The 25,496-nt window shown below is 38.7% G+C and overlaps 2 protein-coding genes across 8 annotated transcripts in view; one reads left to right on the forward strand and one right to left on the reverse strand.

Annotated features, from left to right (window-relative positions):
* The window catches only part of ANKRD42 (ankyrin repeat domain 42), a 77,687-nt gene extending 71,495 nt beyond the window's left edge, over nucleotides 1–6,192 (forward strand). Inside the window, exon 12 of one of the 3 annotated variants that reach the window (XM_072794834.1) lies at nucleotides 6,042–6,192. In XM_072794834.1, coding sequence (XP_072650935.1) covers nucleotides 6,042–6,096 — 55 coding nt within the window. In that variant the 3' untranslated portion in view covers nucleotides 6,097–6,192. The remainder of the gene's footprint in view (nucleotides 1–6,041) is intronic. The other 2 variants (XM_072794831.1, XM_072794835.1) reach the window with 2 other exon arrangements.
* The window catches only part of CCDC90B (coiled-coil domain containing 90B), a 50,453-nt gene that overhangs the window by 9,269 nt on the left and 15,688 nt on the right, over nucleotides 1–25,496 (reverse strand). For 2 of the 5 annotated variants that reach the window (XM_072794836.1, XM_072794839.1), the window contains exons 4-8: nucleotides 12,697–12,798; nucleotides 12,022–12,063; nucleotides 11,862–11,933; nucleotides 11,505–11,558; nucleotides 9,590–9,704 (exon numbers count right to left, since the gene is read on the reverse strand). In XM_072794836.1, the coding sequence (XP_072650937.1) occupies nucleotides 9,590–9,704; nucleotides 11,505–11,558; nucleotides 11,862–11,933; nucleotides 12,022–12,063; nucleotides 12,697–12,798 (385 nt within the window). Of the gene's footprint in view, nucleotides 1–9,589; nucleotides 9,705–11,504; nucleotides 11,559–11,861; nucleotides 11,934–12,021; nucleotides 12,064–12,696; nucleotides 12,799–15,987; nucleotides 16,158–25,496 lie in introns of all 5 variants that reach the window. The other 3 variants (XM_072794840.1, XM_072794837.1, XM_072794838.1) reach the window with 3 other exon arrangements.

The following is a 25,496-nucleotide window of genomic DNA, read 5'->3' on the forward strand; positions in this document are numbered from 1 at the left end:
GAACCTTAAATTTAATTAAAGTTTTAGTATCAAAAGTCACCTAGTACAAAATTAGAAATTGGTATTCCCTCTAAAAAGGACAAAGTTTTCTTAGACTGTTAATTTGCTTTTGATAAGACACTAAATTTCTTTACCTTTCATATTTGAATTTCATAATTTGTGATCCTGTCCAGCAAGTGCTTTAAAAACCTTTTTCTGGTATTTTGACATTTCTCCAAATCAAATTCTAAATGAAGGCTTTTTGATATATTCCAAAGGATTTGTTAAACCAATCAGGCTTATTTGACATGCAAATTACATGGAAAGCTTTGTCAAATAATACTAAGCTGCCTTTACATTTGTGAGATGAAGCAAATGTGGAGGAAGGCTATTCTGCTTCTGCCCCTCACTGCCAGACTTTTGTCATCTGAAGGTCCTTTTAACATGGCAACAGTGTGCTCCCGAATCAGAAAAATTAAGATGCGATCTGTAAGCAGTGGCTGTAAATAAGAGTCACACTATCGGAAAACCTAAGACAGCAGCTTGGTTCTTACTGGCTCTCTGACAAACCCCATTTTCTGTTTTTCTTTTTTTTTTTTTTTAATACCTTCACCCACCATTGTACATTTAAGGTGATTCAAATTATGAATAGACTTCAGTGTGAAGACTTGTGTAAAACTACAAAAACAGACTACCAGCAAGGCCTGACCTGTTTGGTCCATAATCCTGGAAAAATTGTTCTCAGAGGCTTCAGACCTCCTTCTGGACCCTCTCAATACCTGCTGCCAGACTTCAGCTATCATTTTTGTACGGGTTATCAGTGTTCTCTGCATTTTCTGGAGCCTTTTCCAGCTGCGAGGCTTATGCCTCACAGTGAAAAAAAAAATGTAGAAAATATTTCTCATTGGAGTATACCTTCCATGGTCTCTTCTGTAGTGATCAATGCTCTAGGTTAAACCCACTTCATTGTGCATATCTTAAGAGCTTATGAAAATCTTGCAAATTCTTAGAATTCTATTAGTATACAACCTTCCATTGATTCACTGTTGTCTCATGCTGGTATGACAAGCTATAGGAAGTTTCTAATGTCTTAAGGTCAAGCCTGTTGTCAACAGGTTCAAGAAGACCTCCTAGATCCTAATTCAAAGGAAACTGTCAGTCACAATCTGTAGTCTGGTGACTAGGTATTCTACAGACATCACCAGGGGAAGACAGCCTTGCGCCCTGGTGGAAGAGACCTTCCTTATTACCAAGTACTCCTGGCCACGGACACTGCTGCAAAACTAGAAGATGCTGGAGACCCCAAAATCAAATTGACGGTAAAGAGAAGTAGCTGACATCCAGGTAGAAGGCTTCTGCCCAGGATGACATATCAAGACTTCACATTCCAAGTAAACATAAAGCTTTTTCCTCTTTTCCTTTACTCTGTATTGGCCTGGGAAGAAATACACACTCACCTGTATCTCTCAGGCCACTGCTAATGTGGGGTAACCTCTGGAATTGAGACAACCTTTTACTTCAGGGCAGGAGAAAATCTAACTGTGCCTTTAACTTTTCATAAGCAAAATAAGGTATTTCATTGTTTCGACTCCGCTAAATTTAAAGGATTTATGCCAGGATGCTTTTCTGATTCAGGATTCACTCCTTTGGGCAGATCTCTATTTCCTGGTTTACGGATAAATGTAAATGAGGCTATGATCAATGACTTCTCCTTAATTCTTACAAAATCTACTGCTAAAGAAATAGCAGCCCAACAAAGATCTTTAGATTCTGTAACCAAACTTGTCCTTGATAATAGAATAGCTTTTGATTATCTTTTAGCTGAGCAAAGCTGTGTCTGTGATGTGGTGAACATTTGCTGTGCCTAGAGTAACACTTCTGGGTAAATTGAAACTCAGTTACAGAAGATCAAAGAACAGGTTGCTTGGCTTAAAAAGGTGATTCCTTCTAGAGTCTCTGACTTAACATGATTTTGACTAGTGCTTAGTGATTCTTGGTAAATTTGGTAGAGTACTCCTTGGTTACCAATCTATTTCATCCTTTGTTTTCCTATGTCTCTTATGTCATTTGTCATACATGAAGTAAAAACTGTTGCTAAGGAACACATCTTGGAAGCCAAACCCACAAAATTGGTGGGCATGAGTTTGGCACTTGAAAGCTGTTAAGCACTTGCCACACCTAGCTCAAAGACTGCCATGTTAAGATAAGTTGGTCACGAATAGGCTAGATTCACACAGGTCACTTGTCAACTTCAAGAAAATTTCTGGGCAGTAAGTACACTGTAAAACACACAATCCTCACAATCCACACCATAACCTCCCAGGTATTACGGTAGCTCCAAGAGACCCAAGGCTTAGCTACAAGAAAAAAACTGGATGATTGTTTTCCTTTTGTCTTATTTTATGTCCTAAGAACTTGGCTTTATGACCACTGAGAATATTCTTTTTATTCTAATACCCAGAGGGTGCACTTACCAGGGTACACTTTGATGACCAGTAGAATAGATGGGTTCTGAGTCTCTCTGTCCAGCCAAGCTCTCAGCAGACTTTTTTATGAGAGGTCCCAGGCCATAGGGACCTTTATTGCTTGTTAGTGCTGGAAAGTCCCATTCCTAAGTGGCACTTGGCTCGTGTCACAGATTAGTGGGTTTGTGACAGGAGGAGTCTCACATTTGTCTCACATTTTTGTGGGAGATTAGAGACACTGTTTTCATTGCATTATCCTTACAACCTGTGCAAGGAAGACTTTGCTTCCTTAGATTAATTTTGGGAGTAAACTTTTGGATCACGAGGGCTACATTATCTACACTCTTCTCTGGATGCCTCTTGTAGCTTTGGTTAAACCATTTAAAAGGCTTTGATTTGAGTTACTACTGATAGATCTTATTTGTCAATGCCTAGACAATGGATCCTTTAAATTGATTATATTTTAAAAATATCTATTTTATAGAGAGCTCTCAATTGTATTACTATAATAGCTATCACCTTAGGGACTCTCCTGATAAGATGAAGAGAAATCAGACTTCAGACAAAAAATCAATATCCACGTCCAACATTAAATGCCCCTTCTTAACTGCTTGTTTTAACTTCCATTTCCCTACAGGATTCACAGAGAACTCTGGCCTAATGTCTAGGTTAAAAGTTGCTAATAAATGCTGAAACCAGACAATGAATGTTAACAAAAGGACCCAAGACTGGCAGTCAGGCTCTCTTTGCTTCTATCTTCCAGGGCTCTGTAATCAGGGTCTGTTAGCTTCAGGCATTCCTATGTAATGTCCTTTACAAGCAGATCTTAAACCATCTGCCGCAACAGGAATCATGTTCCCTGGACAGCAGAAAATATTTTATAAAGCCCTTTTACCCCTACTTTTAGAAGACTACCAAATTTAGAGAAGAATTAAAAAGATTAGTGACTATTCACAGCCCCTGCTTCAGAGAAGAACAATGACCAAACCTTCTCCTGGACCTTCCTACAAATGGTTTGCAAAAGGCCAATAGTCAGGGACTAACAGAAAAACCAAGGTTGAACTGTACACCCCCCAAAAAAGGCTTTTGTTAAAGTTCTTTCTTCCTTTCTTTCCTTTCTTTCTTTCAAGATTTTATTTATGCATGAGAATACACAGAGAGAGGAGCGAGAGAGGCAGAGACACAGGCAGAGGGAGAAGCAGGCTCCATGTAGGGAGCCTGACGTGGGACTCAATCCCGATCCCGGGTCTCCAGGATCATGCCCTGGGCTGAAGGTGGCACTAAACCGCTGAGCCACCCGGGCTGCCCGGTTATAGTGCTTTAGAAAGATTTTACAAAGGCATAAAACTTTTGATCCCAGTTTTAATTAAAAATCTGATATAGGGGATCCCTGGGTGGCTCAGCGGTTTAGCACCTGCCTTCAGCCCAGGGCATGATCCTGGAGTCCCAGGATTGAGTCCCACATCGGGCTCTCTTCATGAAACCTGCTTCTCCTCCCCGTGCCTGTGTCTCTGCCTCTCTCTTATTGTCTCTCATGAATAAATAAAATCTTTAAAAATAAATAAATAAATAAATCGATATAAAGCAAATTTAGTTAGCAAAAAAAGGCCAAGCCCTTGATATTCAGGCCATAATCCAATTCTGTGGGAATTAGTAACAACTGTCTTTATCTTACAAATCTCTCTAAAACTAGAAATCCAACTCTAGAAAAAAATCAAAGCCCACCTATGCCTCTCACAATGTCTGTAGATATTATAAAAGATCAGAATATTGGGACAAAATTGTCCTGCACTTAAGAAAATTTGTTTTGCATTCTTTCACTGTCCCTTGAAATTATCATGTCTTCAAAATGTAAATACAGCCCACAATTGCCTGTGACTGAAAATTAAAAATGCATATTTCTAAAATGGCTATGTGCCCAGATTCTGGCACCTTCTATAACAAGCAGATAGGTCTATCTCCACCTTAGAGAAAACTTGGATAATCTCTCCATATCTTTGGGATGTAAATTTTCTACCCCCATCATCTCTAGGACATAAGAGCTATTCTTTGACATATAAATATTAGGGAGAAGTATCTGAACAAGTATGAGTAAAAACAAAAGTTATAAGAGTTTTATTTGCATCTTGTCTGTATATTTGTCTATATACTAGACGGTAATACTAAAATTTTAAAAGCTCTATTTTACTTGGTTTGAAGGCAAGTGCTTGTAAGGAGTGGGTATTCTAAAACTCAGAAAGCTAGAAACTAACCCAAATATTTTTCAAGTTCATTTGATTATTTAGTATTAAAGCTAATTTAAAGATGTTGGTTAAAGACATGTCTGTTATGCAAGAGTTAAATAAGCTCATGTTATCTCCTTTGCAAAACTTATCAGAAAATAAATTTAGCACAGTGGTTGACTTTACTGCCTCATGAAGTTTTGTGGGTAGTCTAAACATGATTGTTAAAAAGTAAATAACAGGGCAGCCCGGGTGGCTCAGCGGTTTAGCGCCGCCTTCAGCCCAGGGCGTGATCCTGGAGACCCTGGATCGAGTCCCACGTTGGGCTCCCTGCATGGAGCCTGCTTCTCTCTGTCTCTCATGAATAAAAAAAAAAAAAAAAAAAAAAAAAAAAAAGTAAATAACATAAAAAAAGGTTTGTATATAAAGTTTTTTTTTTCTTTAAAGATTTTATTTATTCATGAGAGAGAGAGAGAGAGAGAGAGAGGGGAAGAGACACAGGCAGAGGGAGAAGCAGGCTCCACGCAGAGAGCCTGATGTGGGACCCAATCCCGGGACTCCAGGATCACGCCCTGCGCCGAAGGCAGGTGCTAAACTGCTGAGCCACCGAGGGATCCCCATAGTATGTAAAGTTTTAATTGCTTCCAAAATCCTTGGTAACCTGAGACTTCAGAAACTTCACTGTTTTGCTAAATTAAATAATGAATTAAGTGTATCTAGATTACTTAATGAATTTATTTTATGTCTAGTGCCTAATTTGGAAATTCTCTACTGTTATTACAGAGAAACCGTTTTGTGCTTTACTATGAAGCATGTTTCTAGAAATTATGAAATATATTCACAAAACACTTCACAATTGCTTACTACTTAGTTTTCACTAGAAATTAAAGTTTCTAAGACTTAAGGAATCTAATAAATGTAATTAAGACAAATGGAAATAAGGGAAACAACTCTGTATGTAGGGAAGAGTAAGACAGGTATTATGGGTTAAGAGATCGTACACTAAAACTGCAGCCAATGTTGGCCATCTCTGACCTGAGGTCTCAAGTGACCTCAGGGAGAAATCAAACAGGTAGAAGCAGAAGACTAAGGAGAAATCAAACAGGTAGAAGCAGAAGACTAGTTAAGCAATATTTCCAAATCAGATATGATAGAAACATATTAAGATGACCTAAGGGTCTTTATGTCTTTATGGAAATCAATAAACCTTAATTTTAAGGACCGTAACAGGTTATACAGAACTGCTTACAAGCACATAGACACCCTCCCTTTTGTTTCTACAATGTGGAAGGACTCTCCCAGGCTATAGCCCTCAGTAAGACCAAAAAAAAAAAAAAAAAAAGCATTTACTAACCTACTTTGTTTTTTTTTTCAGATTGACAAAATACAGGTGTGCTGAGGGAAAAGAAAATAATTTTGTCCTAAAGTGAGGGTGATTATTTAAAAGAGGGAAAATTTAGGACAAAATCTGAATGTAAAGAAGTTGTAGGTTTATGGAACAATAATTTTCGACAAGAATTTTATGTGTGGTCAGTACTGGCGAAGATGTGGATGAATGTAAGTAAGTAAATAAGTTTGTTTTCTCTTTGTCAAAAGGACAGAATTTTCTTAAACTATTGGTCTGCTCTAATAAGAAATTATAAACAAAGCCTTTCTTTACATTTAAAGCACAGATGACAGATTCTTTGTTTGGCTGAGTCATAATATAAAAAGGTACATTTTGCTCACAATGATGGAACCATTTTTATTTGCCTTTGAAATATTTTATTGTCATTTTGGTTAAATAATTAAATGCTATTTCATACTAATTTGTGATCCTATTTAATCAAATGTTCAAACTTTTAAAATATATTTTGATATACTTCAAAAAATCAAATTCTGAAGTTTTTGGACCATAATCTAAAATTTAAAAGATTTTGTGAGAATTTGGTCTAAGTCTTATCATGTTACTATTTCACTCTGATGCTAATGCAAATGTCTTCAGTAAGACTCAAGATCATAAAACTGAACCAGGTAAGAATTTCTGAACTAGTTAAAAAAGCAGATTCAAGCAGAACAAGAATTAAAAAATCGTACTGAATGAAGAATTATTTTTATAATTTTGAAACACTGTTTTAAAATGTTTTTTTTTTTTTTCGGGATCCCTGGGTGGTGCAGCGGTTTAGTGCCTGCCTTTGGCCCAGGGCACGATCCTGGAGACCCGGGATCGAATCCCACATCGGGCTCCCGGTGCATGGAGCCTGCTTCTCCCTCTGCCTATGTCTCTGCCTCTCTCTCTCTCTATCATAAATAAATTAAAAAAAAATAAAGTAAATAAAAATTTAAAAAAAAAATGTTTTTTTTTTTTCCCAGATTCTTAAGCTGATTCACAGCAATCAAACATTTTTCTTTTTCTCTTTATCCTATCCCTCCAGCATTCAGAAACCCAGTAAGTGTTCTATTTTCAAGGAAGTATGTTTGCATAATTTAAATAACAGTATATTCTCCTTGTAACAGGACACAATGGGAAAATTGGTAGTAGTATTAAGGTTTTTTAGACAGATTTACATAGACTCAGATGGGACCAGACAGTGGTAAGGACTTCATTGAAGCCTATAAAGCCCCCTTGGAAATATTAGCCTAACATTGCCTACAGAGTTCCCAGCAGCTTTACCAGGTAAGTAATGAAGATCATTTCTTGAGAAGAATTCACCCAAATCTATAGGTACTTCAGGTGAAGTCTGATGGCAAGTAGTTGGCTTGGCCTCTAGCTTTGTTAACCTGGAAATTCCTTATGAATAGCTCCAGCACAGCACGTTTAAAGAGCCTATATGGTCAACTGCTATTCCTGCTGCACTTATGTAACTTAATCAAACCAAGTTCTTTTAAAACTAAACTTATTTTGCAAACCAAGTAGTGTCAATTTGGCTATCTTTGGTAGAAACGGAGATCATAGAAAGAAAAACACACTTGTGTTGGGCTGGCTGAGAGGGGCACCCAAAATGGCGGACATCTCAAATTGGGTCAAAATGGCTGATCTTCCCACCAAAGCAGCCATGACCACCACATCATCTCCAGTAAATCGAAGCCTAGACCAGAAACCGAAACTTTCCATCCAGGACTTTCCATCCAGGGACCACCCCCATCATCTGTACTATCCCCACCCCCAGCCAATCACCTAGGGACACGGTGTTCCCTTGCCTAATTTGGCAAGGGACCCACCCGGATCCGACCCGGAACCAATAAGGAAGGCTTAAACACCCCTACACTCCCCAACCCTGATGCGACTTCTGTAACTCGGGCCACCTCTCCGAGTCACGGAACCTTGCCCGGGAGCGCTCCCCATTAAAGCACTCTCGAACCTACTGCCTGGCTCTGCCGTTTTTTTTTGTTTTTTTTTTTTTTATTTCTCTGCCATTCATTTTGGAAAAAACCTAACAACTTGTGTATTAGATTTTAATACTGTTCATCAAAAACTGGACTAGATCTGAATTATCTCTAGTTTCCTCCAGTGCCTGGCTACAACTCTCTAATCTAGCATTTTTTATTTTTTCTCCTACCTTTCTCCCTTGGAATCATTTGAGACCTAAAACTGCCCCTTTCCTTGAAGGCTTGCCAACCAAATAAAAACTTGATGTAACCTTCAGAAGAATCACACTACCTCACATCTAGACAACCTTCATGTCTGTTTTAGGGGCCTCTCAAAAGATCAGACACATTTGAATTATAAACCAGTAAAATCTGTGAGACTGTCACTGCTTGCTCCCACTCTAGCTGAAGATGATTTCAGCTTGACACCGACAAGTGACAACTGGCTACCCTCAGAACTCAAAAAATATCGATCCAGTCATTAACCATTGTTTTGTTTCTATCAGAACGAAACATCTGATTACTCATTTAATTAAATCATAGGCTAACTTTGAGAATATACCCGCATGCATCATGACCTCCTAAAGAGTTTAACTGAGCTGATCTATTGCCAGTACTAACAGACTGGTTCAACAAGATGGAAAAATCTATCAACACTCAACTTTAAATGTGTGAAACTTCAGGGAAGTGCCAAGGGCAGGCTGCCCTAAGATGGGCCACTTAGCCCATGAACATTTCTTTGAGTTAAAAGCAATTAAAACCCAGCAGATTGAGGAAAAGCTCATTACATCCCCCATTAACTGCCTAAGTTTACATTTACAGAAAGGAAAGCCTATATCATGACAGAGCTATTAATTGAGATTCCTCTTTACCTAAGACTTACTTGCGTAACCGCAACTTTTATTTTCCAAATGGCTGTCCTTCCTTTTGTATCCACAGACCCCCTACCCTCCTTTCCTTAGCTAAGGATGTCATATAAGCCTCATGTTGCCTGAATATCTTTGAAATTTCATATTTGTTTTCTCTTGTTAATCTTTCTCATGTCAATTTCCTAGTCCAGCCAGAAAGGCAGAGGACATTCTTTCTCCCCGATAATACCAGAGAAAAGAACAAAATAGTTAACTGAGAGTAGCACTAAAGCCTTAAATTTTGATCACATTTTTCAGGTAAGCTGAGATTGATCGGGGAGGTGTGGGAGAGGGAATGTTAAACCAAAGGCCCAAAATAGTGTCACTCAGGCTTAAACTTTCCCAGAAATGTAGTCTTAACTGATTAGTCGGGCACTGTCCCAATAGGGATAATGGATCTGCCACATGGCCCTCTCCCTTCCCCCAGAGGGTAATCTGTACAAGACTCCCTGTTTTTATTCCTTATAGGAAAGTGACCTTGTTTAGAACAATCCTTTTCTTCTGCTAGTAACTTTCTTGCCCACCCTCCTTCCTATAAAAACCTTCCTGCATCAAGCTTCCATTCCCTCTACTTGCTAGATAAAAGGCTGCCCAAATCATTTTAAAAAGCCAATTAGATCTTCAGATTAACTTAACCGAATTTTAACAAGATACCGAATTACCTTACCTGCAAGGTAACGAATTGTCTCAAGCTTGTTAGACTCCATCAGTGTTTTCAAAGAAGCAATTTCAGTGTCAATTTTATTACTGGTCTCAGAAATAATACTTCTGGTTTGGGTATCCTGCAGTAAATAAGAATGAGACCAATTTGGTTCCTGTGTATTATGGACACAAACATTTACATTAGAAACCTTTATTTATGGGCTAACTTTGTAATGCCGAAGTCTTAACTGGGGAAAGAGTAATGCACAGTGATAGAAAAAGCATATGAACATTACACACTGACAAAATATTCCTTCTACTTTTGATATGTGGAGATCCTTTCTTAGTATTCGTTTCTTTGGATTATCATATTTTGGGTACAGTCTACTAAAAGCCTCATAGTAAGAAATTTGAGACCTAAAATATAATAGACTAACTAGGAAAGGAACTAGAACTATGAACACTTTTTTTTTATTTTTTTTAAGATTTTATTTATTCATGACAGAGAGAGAGAAAGGCAGAGACACAGGCAGAGGGAGAAGCAGGCTCCATGCAAGGAGCCTGACGCAGGACTCGATCCCAGGACTCCAGGATCACTCCCTGGGCCAAAGGCAGGCGCCAAACTGCTGAGTCACCCAGGGATCCCCTATGAACATTTTTGTGTATAAAATCCTTAGGACATCACAGTTAAAACTTCTGCACAATTAAAAAAAAAAAACATTTATAATGTCAACTGCCACCAATATGAAAGGGAATGGCAGAAATGCTTTTGTTGGGTAACACCAAATGCTATGTGTATAGGGAATAAGGGGTAGGAAGAGAGCTAAGATGGTACATGGAGCTCAGAAATTAGCTCTGAGAGAATTTGATTTTTATCTGGCCAAGAGGAGAAGAGAACAGAATACTTGGAAAGACAAATGAGATATTCCCTTCTATTTAATTATAATTAACAAAGAATGATGTCTCACGGCACCTGGGTGGTACAGTCAATTAAGCTACTGACCCTTGGTTTTGGCTCAGGTCCTGATCTAAGGGTCGTGAAATTGAGCCCTGCCTCTGGCTCTCAGCTCAGCATACAGTCTGCTTAAGACTCCCTTCCTGGGATGCCTGGGTGGCTCAGTGGTTGAGCGCCTGCCTTTGGCCCAGGGCATGATCCTGGAGACCCGGGATCGGTCCCGTGTCAGGCTCCCTACATGGAGCCTGCTTCTCCCTCTGCCTGTGTCTCTGCCTCTCTTTCTCTGTGTCTCTCATGAATAAATAAATAAAATCTTAAAAAAAAAAAAAAAAAAGAGCCTCCCTCCCTTTCCTTCTATCCCTCCCTGGCTTGTGTTCTCTCACTCTAAAATAAATAAATCTTAAAAAAAAAAAAAAAAAAGGTGATGTCTCTTCTGTTAGAACATACACCAAATCACTTTTAAGGAAAGTAGGCGGAGTCAAAAGCTGGGTTTTACTCAAGGCACAGAGATTAAACAATTATTACAATTCAGGATTAGGAGGAGATAAAACAGTTGTGGAGTACGAAGTTTAGAATCCAGGTTCACATTCCAGCTTCACCACTTAGTAGTTCTGTGACTCCAACCTCCCTGGGCTTTATTTCCAAATTGGTAAATGGGAATAAAGAGGGCCTACTTTAGAGGCTAATAAGTAGAATTAATAGAAGTAAAGCAAATAAAACAGTATATATAATAAGCACTTAATAATTATTTACTGTTAGTTTAAAAAACTTTAACGTATGTAACTGAACCTCTGCCCTCATTTAAACACTAATGGTGAATCCTTTTCTTTCAAAAAATAGTTATTTTGTATATAAAAATAATTAAGTTATAAAATATAACTGGAAAGCTTGTTTATGACAGAGATGACAATTCAGGTACCACACATAAGAGCAGTTACACAGGGCATGAGAGTGGTATAAAAGAAATTTTTACATACTAGTTTACCTTTCTGGTAAATTCTGTGGTTGCTTCCATAAGTTTCTTTTCTTGATCTGTAAACTAAAGGATATAATGAAGCAGGTTAAAAAAAAATTTTAAAAAGGCGGGGCACCTGGGTGGCTAGGTCAGTTAAGTCTCTGACTCTTGGTTTTATCTCAAGGTCATGATCTTGGACCTGTGGGATCAAGCCCCATGTTGGGCTCCGGGTTCCGTACTTCATGGAGTTGGCTTAGGATTCTCCCTCTCCCTCTGATCCTCCCCCTGCTCACACTTTTTCTCCCCCAAAATAAATAAATCTTAAAAAAAAAGAAAATAAAAAAGACTAGAAGGAATGAAAAAGAAGTTACCAAGAAAGCACATTACCATATCAGTTACTCTGCTCCTTTCTAGGTTGATGTCCAGTTTATTGTCTGCTCTAATTTGACTGGTTTCATTCTTTAAAGAAAATAAAAATATTAAAAAAGCAATCTCATGTTTAGAAATTAATAAACTATTTGAAAGTGAGAAAAATACTTAAACTTACTATCAGTTGCTGCTTAACTTGTTCCAATTCAGTTTTCATTTTCTAGGTATAAGAAAAATCACATTCAATTGCCATTTATACTAAATACCTACAGCATGATTTATTCAATAAATCTGAAACCTTGCAGTAGTAAAAGCCAGACAACCTCTACAGATTTCTAATCAAACATTAACTAAAACTAGACAAAAAAGGAAATAATATTTCATCATATTCAGAAAATACTTCATCATATTCAGAAATTATGGACAGTAAAAAAAGTATTTGTTCTAGTTTTATTTTATCTATTTATTTTACTTTTAAACCATGACTGATATTCTAAATTTAAAAATATTTAAGCTAGCGAACAAAATTCCAACGAAATACAGAAAGTTTTCTTTTAACTGACAAAAAATTAGTACAGAATCATTTAAAATGGAAAATGTCACATTGCTTTAAATTCTGAGAACATATAAAATGTACAAGAAATTTTATATAACATTTAGACAGCTCAAAGATTTTCCCTTCCACATGATTTTTACATGTGTAAGGCACAACTCTTAACTCTGGTCAAGAAACTATGATTTATACATAGAAACATTAGTATGGTTAAGCATGTGTATACTTTGACCTAAAAACTTGATAACTGACCACATAAAATCATTTATTTTATTAGTAATAAATTAAAACTTGTATCACCTGATTCTCTGCTCTTAGATTTGCAAATTCACTTTTCTCTAGGATTACCATGTCTTTCCTGATGGAGTCCAAATGAGACATTAGTTGTTGTACTGTTATTTCCTGGAAAACAAAATAACCTAGTGATCTGGAATGGCATTACCTCACACAGAATTGTTTTCATGTAATGTAAAAGAATCTGTTGTTATGCTACAAAATATAATCTTGCTTAGCTAACTAAACAAAACCAAACCATATGAAACCTGTATATCAAAATAAAGAGGTTCCAATCCAAGGTTGCCACATACGAGGACCCTGAACTCACCTCTTTCATGGACACACCAAATCTACACCTATTTTTTTTTTTAAAGATTTTATTTATTTATTCATGATAGTCACAGAGAGAGAGAGAGAGAGAGAGAGAGAGAGAGAGGCAGAGACACAGGCAGAGGGAGAAGCAGGCTCCACGCAGGGAGCCCGAAAATTATAAAATGAAAAACTTTCATGAATAAAAGCAAACATTAAGGTAGTTCAGCAAACACTTATAAAGTAAGTTTGAAGACTTAAAAGACAGAAGTAGTAGTCAATTATATCTAAAAATCAGCTAAAGGGACTCACAGATTAAAAAGATATAAAATAGGCAGCCCCGGTGGCTCAGCGGTTTAGCGCCGCCTTCAGCCTGGGGCGAGGTCCTGGAGACCCGGGATCAAGTCCCATGTCAGGCTCCCTACATGGAGCCTGCTTTTCCCTCTGCCTCTCTTTCTCTCTCGAATAAATAAAATCTTTTAAAAAAAGATATAAAATATAACAACATACACAGAAAATGTGCAGGGGGGAAATAAAAATGAATTTCTTTAAGCATGTGTTGGAACTTAAGTGACAATATATGACTGCTAAGTTCTTAGGATGTCATATGGGAACCATATGGCAACCACAAACCTAAAATCTGTAATAGATACACACAAAAAACAAAGCTAAGCAGAATACTAAAGTGATGGATCACAAGGAATGAGAGCAAGAGACCAAGAGAGACATGGAGAAGAACTATAAGAGTGACAAAATGGCAAAAAGAACATATATGTCAATAATTACTTTAAATGAAATGGTCTAAGTGTTCTAATCAAAAGATATAGGATGACAGACTAGATTTAAAAAAAAAAGACCCGGGATCCCTGGGTGGCGCAGCGGTTTGGCGCCTGCCTTTGGCCCAGGACGCGATCCTGGAGACCCGGGATCGAATCCCACATCAGGCTCCCGGTGCATGGAGCCTGCTTCTCCCTCTGCCTGTGTCTCTGCCTCTCTCTCTCTCTCTCTGTGACTATCATAAATAAATAAAAAAAAAAATTTAAAAAAAAAAAAAGACCCATCACAGGGCACCTGGGTGGCTCAGTGGTTGAACATCTGCCTTCGGCTCAGGTGGCAATCCTGGGGCCTGGGATTGAGTTCCAGCATCAGGCTCCATACAGGAAGCCTCCTTCTCCCTCTGCCTATGTTTCTGCCTCTGTGTAGCTCTCATGAATAAAGTCTTTAAAAAAAAAAAAAAAAAAAAAAAAGGACTCATCTATGTGCAGTTTACCAGAGTCTTATCTCAGTACTAAAGAAACATACAGACTGAAAGTGAAGGGATGGAAAAGGATACACTATGCAAACTGACATGGTGGGGGTAAGAAAAAGCAAGCCTGGGTAGCAATAATTAAGTCAATAAAAACTGACTTTAAAACAAAGACTGTAACAAGAGACAAAAAGGGGCATTAAATGATAATAAAGGGATCAATCCAACATGAGGATATAACAATTATAAATATCTGTGCACCTGACACTGCAACACTAATAATAAAGCAAATGTTAATAGATAAAGGAAGAGACTGACAGTAATACAATCCTGGGAGACTTTAATACCCCTCTTACAGCAATGGGTAGATTATACAGTATAAAAATAAGAGAACAGTGGTCTTTCAAACAACATATTAAACCAAATAGACTTAAAAGATATGTATAGAACATTCCACCTCCAAAAAATAGATTATACATTGTTTTCAAGGGAGCACATAACATTCTCTAGAACAGATCACATGTTAGGCCACAAAACAACTCTTACTAAATTTAGTAAGACTGAAATCATACCAAGTAATCTTTTCCAACCACAACAGTATAAAACTAGAAATAAAATGCAAGAATAAAAGTGGAAGAAACAAACACATGGAGGTTAACAACATGCTATGAAACAACCAATGGGTCAATGAAATCAAAGAGGAAATAAAAAAATTCATGGAGACAAATGAAAATGAAACACAATGGTTCAAAATCTTTGGGACACAGTGAAGGCAGTTATAAGGAGGAGTTGCATAGTGAAACAAGCCTACCTCAAGAAACAAGAAAAATTTCAAATAACCTAACTCTATATCTCAAGGAACGAAAAAAAGGGCAGAATAAACCCAAAGGGGTAGAAGGAAGAAACTAATAAAGATGAAAGTACAAATAAATGACACTAAAAAACCAAAAGAAAAAGAATAATAAAACCAAGCCCTGGTTCTTTGAAAAGATAACAAAAGTGATATATTTTTAGCCAGACTCATTAAGAAAAAAAAGAGGAAGGACACAAAATCAAAAACAAAAGTGGGGAAATAACAATCGACATCACAGAAATACAAAAGATTAGAACAGAATACTATAAAATTATATGCCAGCAAAGGGGACAACCTAGAATAAAGATATATATTCCTAGAAATATACAAACTTTCAAAACTGAGTAAGAAATAGAAAATCTGAACAGACTTAATTACTAGGAATGAAATCGAACTGATAATCAAAAAACTCCCAGCAAAGTCCAGGGCCAGTTAGATTCACAGGTGAATTCTAAGAGTCAATACTTGTTCTCCTCAAAATATTCCAAAAAGTAAGAGGACAGAAAACTTCCAAATCCATTCTATGTGGCCAGCATTACCCTGTTATCAAAACCAAAGACATTACAAAGAAAAGAAAACAACAATTTTCTTGTTGTTTTCTTGTTGTTTTTCTCAACAATTTCTTGTATTTCTGATAAGCGCAGATGCAGAATTCTTAAAAAATACTGACAAGCTGAATTCAACAATCCATTAAGAGTATCATTTACCATGATCATGTCTGATTTACTCCTGGGATGCAGGGATGGTTCAGTATTCACAAACCAATCAATGTGGTATATCACATTAACAAGAGGAAAGATAAAAACCATATGATCATCTTAACAGATGTAAAGAAAAGCATTTGACAAAAAAACAGCATCTGTTCATGATAAAAACTCTCAACAAAGTGGGTGCAGGGGGAACATACCTCAACATAAAAAAGCCATGTACGACAACCCCACAGCTAATGTCAGACTTAATGGTGAATAATAGAAAGCTTTTCCTCTAAGATCAGGAACAAGATGAAAAGGTCCGCTCTCACCAGTTTCATTCAATACAGTACTGGAAGTCCTAGTCCACAGTACTGGAAGTCCTAGCCTATCAGACAACAAAAAGAAATACAAGTCAGAAATTGGTGAGGAAGAAGTATAAATGTCACTATCTGCAGATTACTTGAAACTATACATACAAAATCCTAAAACTATACATAGAAAACCCTAAGCTCTAAAACTCCACCAAAAAAAAAAAAAAAAAACCCATTCTACAGCAAATAAGGGCAAGAATATAAAATGGAAGAAAAGATAATCTTTTCAATAAATGGTGCTAGGAAAACTAGACAACTGAGTGCAAAAGAATGAAACTGGACCACTTTCTTATCATACACAAAAATAAATTTAAAATGGATTAAAGACCTAAATAAAACCATAAAACTAGATGAAAACATGGGCAGTTATTTCTTTGTCATCAGCCTTAGCAACATACTTATGGATATGTCTCCTAAGGCAAAGGAAACAAACAATATTGGAACTACTGCAAAATAATCTTCTGCACACAAAGGAAACCATCAACAAAACAAAAAGGCAACACAGTATGAGAAAACACATGCCACAAATGATATATATATAATAAGGATTTAATATCCTAAATACACAAAGAACAAAATTCAACACCAAAAAAATCCAATCAAAAATGGGCAGAAGATCAGAATAGGTATTTTTCCAAAGATATACAGATCGCCAAGAAACCCATGAAAAGATGTTCAACATCACTAATCACCAGGGAAATGCAAATCAAAACCACAATGAGATCACCTGACACCAATCAGAATGGCTAGTATCTAAAAGACAAGAAAGAACAAGTGTTGGCAAGGATATGGAGAAAAGGGAACCCTCATGCACTGCTGGTGCCAATTTAAAGTGGTGCAGCCACTGTGCAATATAGTATAGAGGTTCCTCAAAAAAATGAAAAATAGAAATACCATATGATCCAGTAATTCCACTACTGGGTATTTATCTGAAGAAACAATAAACAATAAAAACTATAAATCAGTAAGACTGTTAAAATCAAAGGCCCCAAATGGTGTCAGTTAAATTTTTCTGGGGCTTAATATCTAATCTCACAGCAGTTTCAACCTGCTCCAGAAATACAGTCTTAACTGGTCAGTAGGGAATTTTTGGATCAGTGCCAAAGAGTCTGCCACATGGGCCCACTCTATCAAAGAAAAAATGAGATTATCTGCATAAGATCCTTTGCTTTTACCCTAAGGGACAATCTTTTTTTTTTTTTTTTTTTGCTAATAACTTTCTTGCCCCACCCTCTTATAAAAACCTATTTTGTACAACTCCTCAGAGCCACACTGTATTTGCCAAATGAGATATCCAATTTATGAATCATTTAATAAGACCAAGTAGATCTTTAAAATTTACTTCGTTAAGGGATGCCCGGCTGGCTCAGGTAGTAGAACATGCGACTCCAGATCTCGGGGTCATGAGTTCAAGCCTCACACCAGGCACAGAGACTACTTAAAAAAAAAAAAAAAAAAAAAATTAGTGGGTTGAATTTTTGTTATTTAGCCATTTGGCGGCAGTGTGGGAAACTGAAGCAAACTTTTGGCAGCATTTAAAGAGAAGAAGAAACACAGACGTGGTACCCACAAACCCTCTGAGTTCAGTCTTTCTTGCTGTTTCTGAGGGCTGTGGGTAATTTCCTCATTTCTGAGCTCTACTCTCTCTTTGGTTTTTGTTGTTTTTCAGTTGAGCTCCTGACCTAATTGGCTTTCCTTTACATGGCAGGTGAGCTTGAAATGGCAGATGGTTATGCCTGGAGCCCAGTTAAGCCGGCAGAAGGGTCTTCTAGGAGCCAAGGCTTTCAGACCACAATTCTCCATGCAGAAAACTCCAGCAAGGTTCTAAGGAATTGCTGATGATGCACACAGGGCCTTGTGGTCAGCTCACAGTACTTGCAATATGTTCAGGTGCACATTTGTCTTGTTTTACATAGATAAAGGCTACAGCTAATAGGTATCTTGGAGGCCAATAAGCCACAAAAATTGGTGGACAGTCGAGTGTTTAAAGGCTGTGTTTGCCACCTCTAAGAAAATGTCACACCAAAAAACAATACCTTGGATAATGGCTGACTTTTTCTAACATTTAACAAAGTTTCTGTAAGTAATTTAAATATAATTGTTAAGAACAAGTAAATAAAAGGTTTAAATACATAGATAATTTCCAAATAAGAGGCGGGGCAAGATGGCAGAAGAGTAGGCTCCCCAAGTCACCTGTCCCCACCAACTTACCTAGATAACTTTCAAATCATCCTGAAAACCTACGAACTCCGCCTGAGATTTAAAGAGAAAAAGCTGGAAAGCTACAGTGAGAAGAGTTAGCGCTTCTATCAAGGTAGGAAGACAGAAAAAAATAAATAATCCAAGGGGGAGGGGCCCCCGCAAGGAGCCAGGCTAAGGCCAGGCGGTGAGAGCCTCCAGGACAGGAAAGCCCAGTCCTGGAGAAGCAGGGACTTTACCAATCTTCCCGAATGGAAAGGCGCTGACAGGGAACTCGGGCAGGATCCCAGGAGGGGCAATGATGCCCTCAGGCTCCCAGGGTCACTAACAGAGGAAGTGCGCCCCGGGGGAGAGCGTGCCACACACCGTGGGCCGAGCTCCCTAAAGGGGTGGAGCACATGCCTGGCGGGGCCCCAGGAGCAGATGGGGGGCGGCATAGGTGGCAGCTCCACCCAGAGGGGGCTGCGCAGTCCCGGCAGCAGCTCAGGGGCGGCTCAGGTGGCGGCTCTGCACGGAGGCGACTGCGTGCCCCAAGAGCGCAATTCCAGCAGTGAAGGCCCCCGGAGCCCAAGGCGCCGGGGGACACAGCCCAAGATCTGGTGCTCCACTTGGGACAGGCGCCGGGGGACACAGCCCAAGATCTGGTGCTCCCACTGGTTCAGGCGGAGGCCGGGAGGACACAGGGCAGCAAGGACACTCCTGTCGCTAGGCAGCCCTGAGCTGTGCAGGTCCGCGCCTCCTGCCCCAGGAGCATCCAGGCCCCTGCAAACTGGGAGCTGCCGTAGTTACTGCTGGAGCTGACTCCAGGGCTGGAGACCTGGCCGCTACCACTGTTGTTGTTCCTCCTGATATCACCTTGTGTCTGGGACTGAGCAAGGCCACCAGGGAGCAGGGGCCTCACAGGATAAACAGCTCCCACTGAGCCGTGCACCTGGCAGGGGGCGGGGCAACTCCCCAAGTGCACACACCTAAGAATCAGCCCAGCAGGCCCCTCCCCCAGAAGACCAGCTGGAAGGACGAGGGAAGAGCAAGTTCTTGACCAAGCAGCGTTGGAAAGTTCCAGGGGAAGTCTAGGGACTTACAGTATATAGAATCAGAGGATACCCCTCCTTGTTTTTTATTTGTTCCCCCCCTTTTTCCTCTTTTTCTACTTTTTCCGTTACAACTTGTTTTTAGCCACTCTGCACTGAGCAAAATGACGAGAAGGAAAACTTACCACAAAAGAATGAATCAGAAACAGTACTCTCTTCCAGAGTTACAGAATTTGGATTACAATTCACTGTCAGAAAGCCAATTCAGAAGCACAGTTATAAAGCTACTGGTGGCTCCAGAAAAAAGCATAAAGGAGTCAAGAGACTTCATGACTGTAGAATTTAGATCTAATCAGGCCGAAATTAAAAATCAATTAAATGAGATGCAATCCAAACTGGAGGTCCTAACGACGAGGGTTAATGAGGTATAAAAATGGGTGACACAGACACAAGTTGGTGGCAAGGAAGGAAGCTGAGGAAAAAAGAGACAATGAGGAAAGGTTAAGGGAAATAAATGACAGCCTCAGAAGGAAAAATCTACGTTTAATTGGGGCTCCAGAGGGCACCGAAAGGGACAGAGGACCAGAAAGTGTATTTGAACAAATCATAGCTGAGAACTTCCCTAACATGGGAAGGGAAACAGGCATTCAGATCCAGGAGATAGAGAGATTCCCCCCCTAAAATCAATAAAAATCGTTCAACACCCCGACATTTAATAGTGAAACTTGCAAATTCCAAAGATAAAGAGAAGATCCTAAAGCAGCAAGAGACAAGAGATCCCTAACCTTTATGGGGAGAAGTATTAGGTTAACAGCAGACCTCTCCACAGAGACCTGGCAGGCCAGAAAGGGCTGGCAGGATATAGTCAGGGTCCTAAAGGAGAAGAACCTGCAGCCAAGAATACTTTATCCAGCAAGGCTCTCATTCAGAATAGAAGGAGAGATAAAGAGCTTCCAAGATAGGCAGGAACTGAAAGAATATGTGACCATCAAACCAGCTCTGCAAGAACTATTAAAGGGGACTCTGTAAAAGAAAGAAGTCGTCCAAGGAAGCAATCCACTAAAACAGGGACTGCATAGGTACTATGATGACACTAAATTCATATCTTTCAATAGTAACTCTGAATGTGAATGGGCTTAATGATCCCATCAAAAGACGCAGGATTTCAGACTGCGTAAAAAAGCAAGACTGGTCTATTTGCTGTCTCTAAGAGACTCATTTTATTTTTTTTTTATTTTGTTTTTATTTATTTATTTATTTATTTATTTATTTATTTATTTATTTATTTATGATAGACATAGAGTGAGAGAGAGAGGCAGAGACACAGGAGGAGGGAGAAGCAGGCTCCATGCTGACGTGAGACTCGATCCCGGGACTCCAGGATCGCGCCCTGGGCCAAAGATAGGTGCTAAACCGCTGAGCCACCCAGGGATCCCCTATAAAAGACTCATATTAGATGTAAGGACACCTACTGCCTGAAAATGAAAGGCTGGAGAACCATTTACCATTCAAATGGTCCTCAAAAGAAAGCAGGGGTAGCCATCCTCATATCAGATAAATTAAAGTTAATCCCAAAGACTGCAGTGAGAGATGAAGAGGGACACTATATCATACTTAAAGGATCTATCCAACAAGAGGACCTAACAATTATGAATATTTATGCCCTGAATGCGGGAGCTGCCAAGTATAGCAATCAATTAATAACCAAAGTTAAGACATACTTAGATAATAATATACTTATACTTGGAGACCTGAACACGACACTTTCTACAATTGATAGATTTTCTAAGCACAGCATCTCCAAAGAAACAAGAGCTTTAAATGATACACTGGACCAGATGGATTTCACAGATATTTACAGAACTTTCCATCCAAACGCAACTGAATACACATTCTTCTCAAGTGCACATGGAACTTTCTCCAGAAGAGACCACATACTGGGTCACAAATCAGGTCTTAACCGGTATCAAAAGATTCGAATCGTCCCCTGCTTATTTTCAGACCATAATGCTTTGAAACTAGAACTAAACCACAAGAAGTTTGGAAGGATTTCAAACACGTGGAGGTTAAAGACCATCCTGCTAAATGATGAAAGGGTCAACCAGAAAATTAGAGAAGAATTAAAAAGATTCATGGAGGGATCCCTGGGTGGCGCAGCGGTTTGGCGCCTGCCTTTGGCCCAGGGCGCGATCCTGGAGACCCGGGATCGAATCCCACATCGGGCTCCCGGTGCATGGAGCCTGCTTCTCCCTCTGCCTGTGTCTCTGCCTCTCTCTCTCTCTCTCTGTGACTATCATGAATAAATAAATAAAATCTTTAAAAAAAAAAAAAGATTCATGGAAACTAATGAAAATGAAGATACAACAGTTCAAAATCTTTGGGATACAGCAAAAGTAGTCCTGAGGGGGAAATACATCCCAATACAAGCATCCATCCAAAAACTGGAAACTCAAATACAAAAGCTATCCTTGCACCTAAAGGAGCTGGAGAAGGAACAGCAAATAAAACCTTCACCCAGCAGAAGAAGAGAGTTAATAAAGATTCAAGCATAACTCAATGAAATAGAGACCAGAAGAACTGTGGAACAGATCAACAAAACCAGGAGCTGGTTCTTTGAAAGAATTAGTAAGATAGATGAACCATTAGCCAGCCTTATTAAAAAGAAGAGAGAAAAGACTCAAATTAATAAAATCACAAATGAGAAAGGAGAGATCACCACCAATACTAAGGAAATACAAACGATTTAAAAACATATTACGAGCAGCTATATGCCAATAAATTAGGCAATCTAGAAGAAACGGACCCATTTCTAGAAAACCACAAACTACCAAAACTGGAACAGGAAGAAAATAGAAAACCTGGACAGGCTGATAACCAGGGAGGAAATTGAAGCAGTCATCAAAAACCTCCCAAGACACAAAAGTCCAGGGCCAGATGGCTTCTCAGGGGAATTTTATCAAACGTTTAAAGAAGAAATCATACCTATTCTACTAAAGCTGTTCTGAAAGATAGAAAGGGATGGAGTACTTCCAAACTCGTTCTATGAGGCCAGCATCACCTTAATTCCAAAACCAGACAAAGACTCCACCAAAAAGGAGAATTATAGACCAATATCTCTGATGAACACAGATGCAAAAATTCTCAACAAGATACTAGCCAAGAGGATCCAACAGTACATTAAGAAGATTATTCACCATGACCAAGTGGGATTTATTCCCGGGATGCAAGGCTGGTTCAACACTCGTAAACAATCAATGTGATTGATCATATCAACAAGAGAAAAAACAAGAGCCATAGGATCCTCTCAATAGATGCAGAGAAAGCATTTGACAAAATACAGCATCCATTCCTGATCAAAACTCTGAAGAGTGTAGGGATAGAGGGAACATTCCTCAGCATCTTAAAAGCCATCTACGAAAAGCCCACAGCAAATATCATTCTCAATGGGGAAACACTGGGAGCCTTTCCCCTAAGATCAGGAACACAAAAGGGATGTCCACTCTCACCACTGCTATTCAACATAGTATTAGAAGTCCTAGCCTCGGCATTCAGGCAACCTAAAGAAATCAAAGGCATTCAAATTAGCAAAGAAGTAGTCAAACTCTCCTTCTTCACAGATGACATGATACTGTACATAGAAAACCCAAAAGCCTCCACCCCAAGATTGCTAGAACTCATACAGCAATTCGGCAGTGTGGCAGGATACAAAATCAATGCCCAGAAATCAGTGGCATTTCTATACACTAACAATGAGACTGAAGAAAGAGAAACTGAGGAGTCAATCCCATTTACAATTGCACCCAAAAGCATAAGATACCTAGGAATAAACCTAACCAAAGAGGTAAAGGATCTATACCCTAAAAACTACAGAATACTTCTGAAAGAAATTAAGGACGACTCAAAGAAATGGAAAACTATTCCATGCTCATGGATTGGAAGAATTAATATTGTGAAAATGTCAATGTTACCCAAGGCAATTTACACATTTAATGCAACCCCTATCAAAATACCATGGATTTTCTTCAGAGAGTTGGAACAAATCATCTTAAGATTTGTGTGGAATCAGAAAAGACCCCGAATAGCCAGGGGAATATTAAAAAAGACCCATAGCTGGGGGCATCACAATGCCAGATTTCAGGTTGTACTACAAAGCTGTGGTCATCAAGACAGTGTGGTACTGGCACAAAAACAGACACATAGATCAATGGAACAAAATAGAGAATCCAGAAGCGGACTGTCAACTTTATGGTCAACTAATATTCGACAAAGCAGGAAAGACTATCCACTGGAAAAAAGAGTCTCTTCAATAAATGGTGCTGGGAAAGTTGGACAGCCACATGCAGAAGAATGAAACTAGATCATTCTCTTACATCATACACAAAGATAAACTCAAAATGGATGAAAGATCTAAATGTGAGACAAGAATCCATCAAAATCCTAGGGGAGAACACAGGCAACACCCTTTTTGAACTTGGCCACAGTAACTTCTTGCAAGATACATCCATGAAGGCAAGAGAAACAAAAGCAAAAAATGAATTATTGGGACTTAATTAAGATAAAAAGCTTCTGCACAGCAAAAGAAACAGTCAACAAAACTAAAAGACAACCTACAGAATGGGAGAAGATATTTGCAAATGACATATCAAATAAAGGGCTAGTATCCAAGATCTATAAAGAACTTATTAAACTCAATAGCAAAGAAACAAACCAATCATGAAATGGGCAAAAGACATGAACAGAAATTTCACCAAAGAAGACACAGACATGGGAAACAAGCACATGAGAAAAAGCTCCGCATCACTGGCCATCAGGGAAAAATACAAATCAAAACCACAGTGAGATACCACCTCACACCAGTGAGAATGGGGAAAATTAACAAGACAGGAAACAACAAATGTTGGAGAGGATGTGGAGAAAGGAGAACCCTCTTACACTGTTGGTGGGAATGTGAACTGGTGCAGCCACTCTGGAAAACTGTGTGGAGGTTCCTCAAAGAGTTAAAAATAGATCTGCCCTACGACCCAGCAATTGCACTGCTGGGGATTTACCCCAAAGATACAGAGGCAGTGAAACGCCGGAACACCTGTACCCCAATGTTTATAGCAACAATGTCCACAAAGGACAAACTGTGGAAGGAGCCTCGGTGTCCATCGACAGATGAATGGATAAAGAAGCTGTGGTCTATGTATACAATGGAATATTACTCAGCCATTAGAAACAACAAATACCCCCCATTTGCTTCAACGTGGATAGAACTGGAGGGTATTATGCTGAGTGAAATAAGTCAATCAGAGAAGGACAAACATCATATGGTCTCATTCATTTGGGGAATATAAAAATTAATGAAAGGGAATAAAGGGAAAGGAGAGAAAATGAGTGAAAATATCAGTGAGGGTGACAAAACATGAGAGACACCTAACTCTGGGAAACGAACAAGGGGTAGTGGAAAGGGAGGTGGGCCAGAGGTTGGGGTGACTGGGTGATGGGCACTGAGGGGGGCACTTGGCGGGATGAGCACTGGGTGTTATGCTAGATGTTGGCAAATTGAACTCCAATAAAACGAAAAAAAAAAAAAAGGAATTTACATGGTATGTTGCCAATGATAAAATCCAAAGTTTCAAATAAAAATTAACCTTTTGGAAAAAAAAATTCCAAATAAGACAATACTAAATCGTTTATTACTAAATATACGACAGAATTGGAATGCAGAAAAAATAATTATAGAAGGTTTGTGAAGAAGACATTTTTTTTTTTTTTGTGAAAAGGGAATTTTAATCTGTGGTCAAACTGTTTAAGATTAAAATAAGTATATTTAAAAAATTAGTCTTACTATGAAAAGTAAGCCAGTGCAAAATTAGAATTTAGTTTTCCATTAAAAGGACAAAGTTTTCTTGGACTTTTGGTCTGCTTTTGATAAGACTGTAAAAGTTCCTTTCCCTTTTAAATATTAAGCTTCATAATAATATGTTATTTTATTTAGGCAAGGGCTTTAAAATCTTATTTGATATTTTTGGGGTGCCTAACTGGCTTAGTCAGTTAAGCATTCCACTCCTGATTTTGGCTCAGGCCACGATCTTAGGGTTATGGAATTGAGCACCAAGTCCAGCTCTGTGCTCAGCAGAG

Source organism: Canis lupus, chromosome 23 (genome assembly GCF_048164855.1).
Source record: "Canis lupus baileyi chromosome 23, mCanLup2.hap1, whole genome shotgun sequence".
Lineage (NCBI taxonomy): Eukaryota > Metazoa > Chordata > Mammalia > Carnivora > Canidae > Canis > Canis lupus.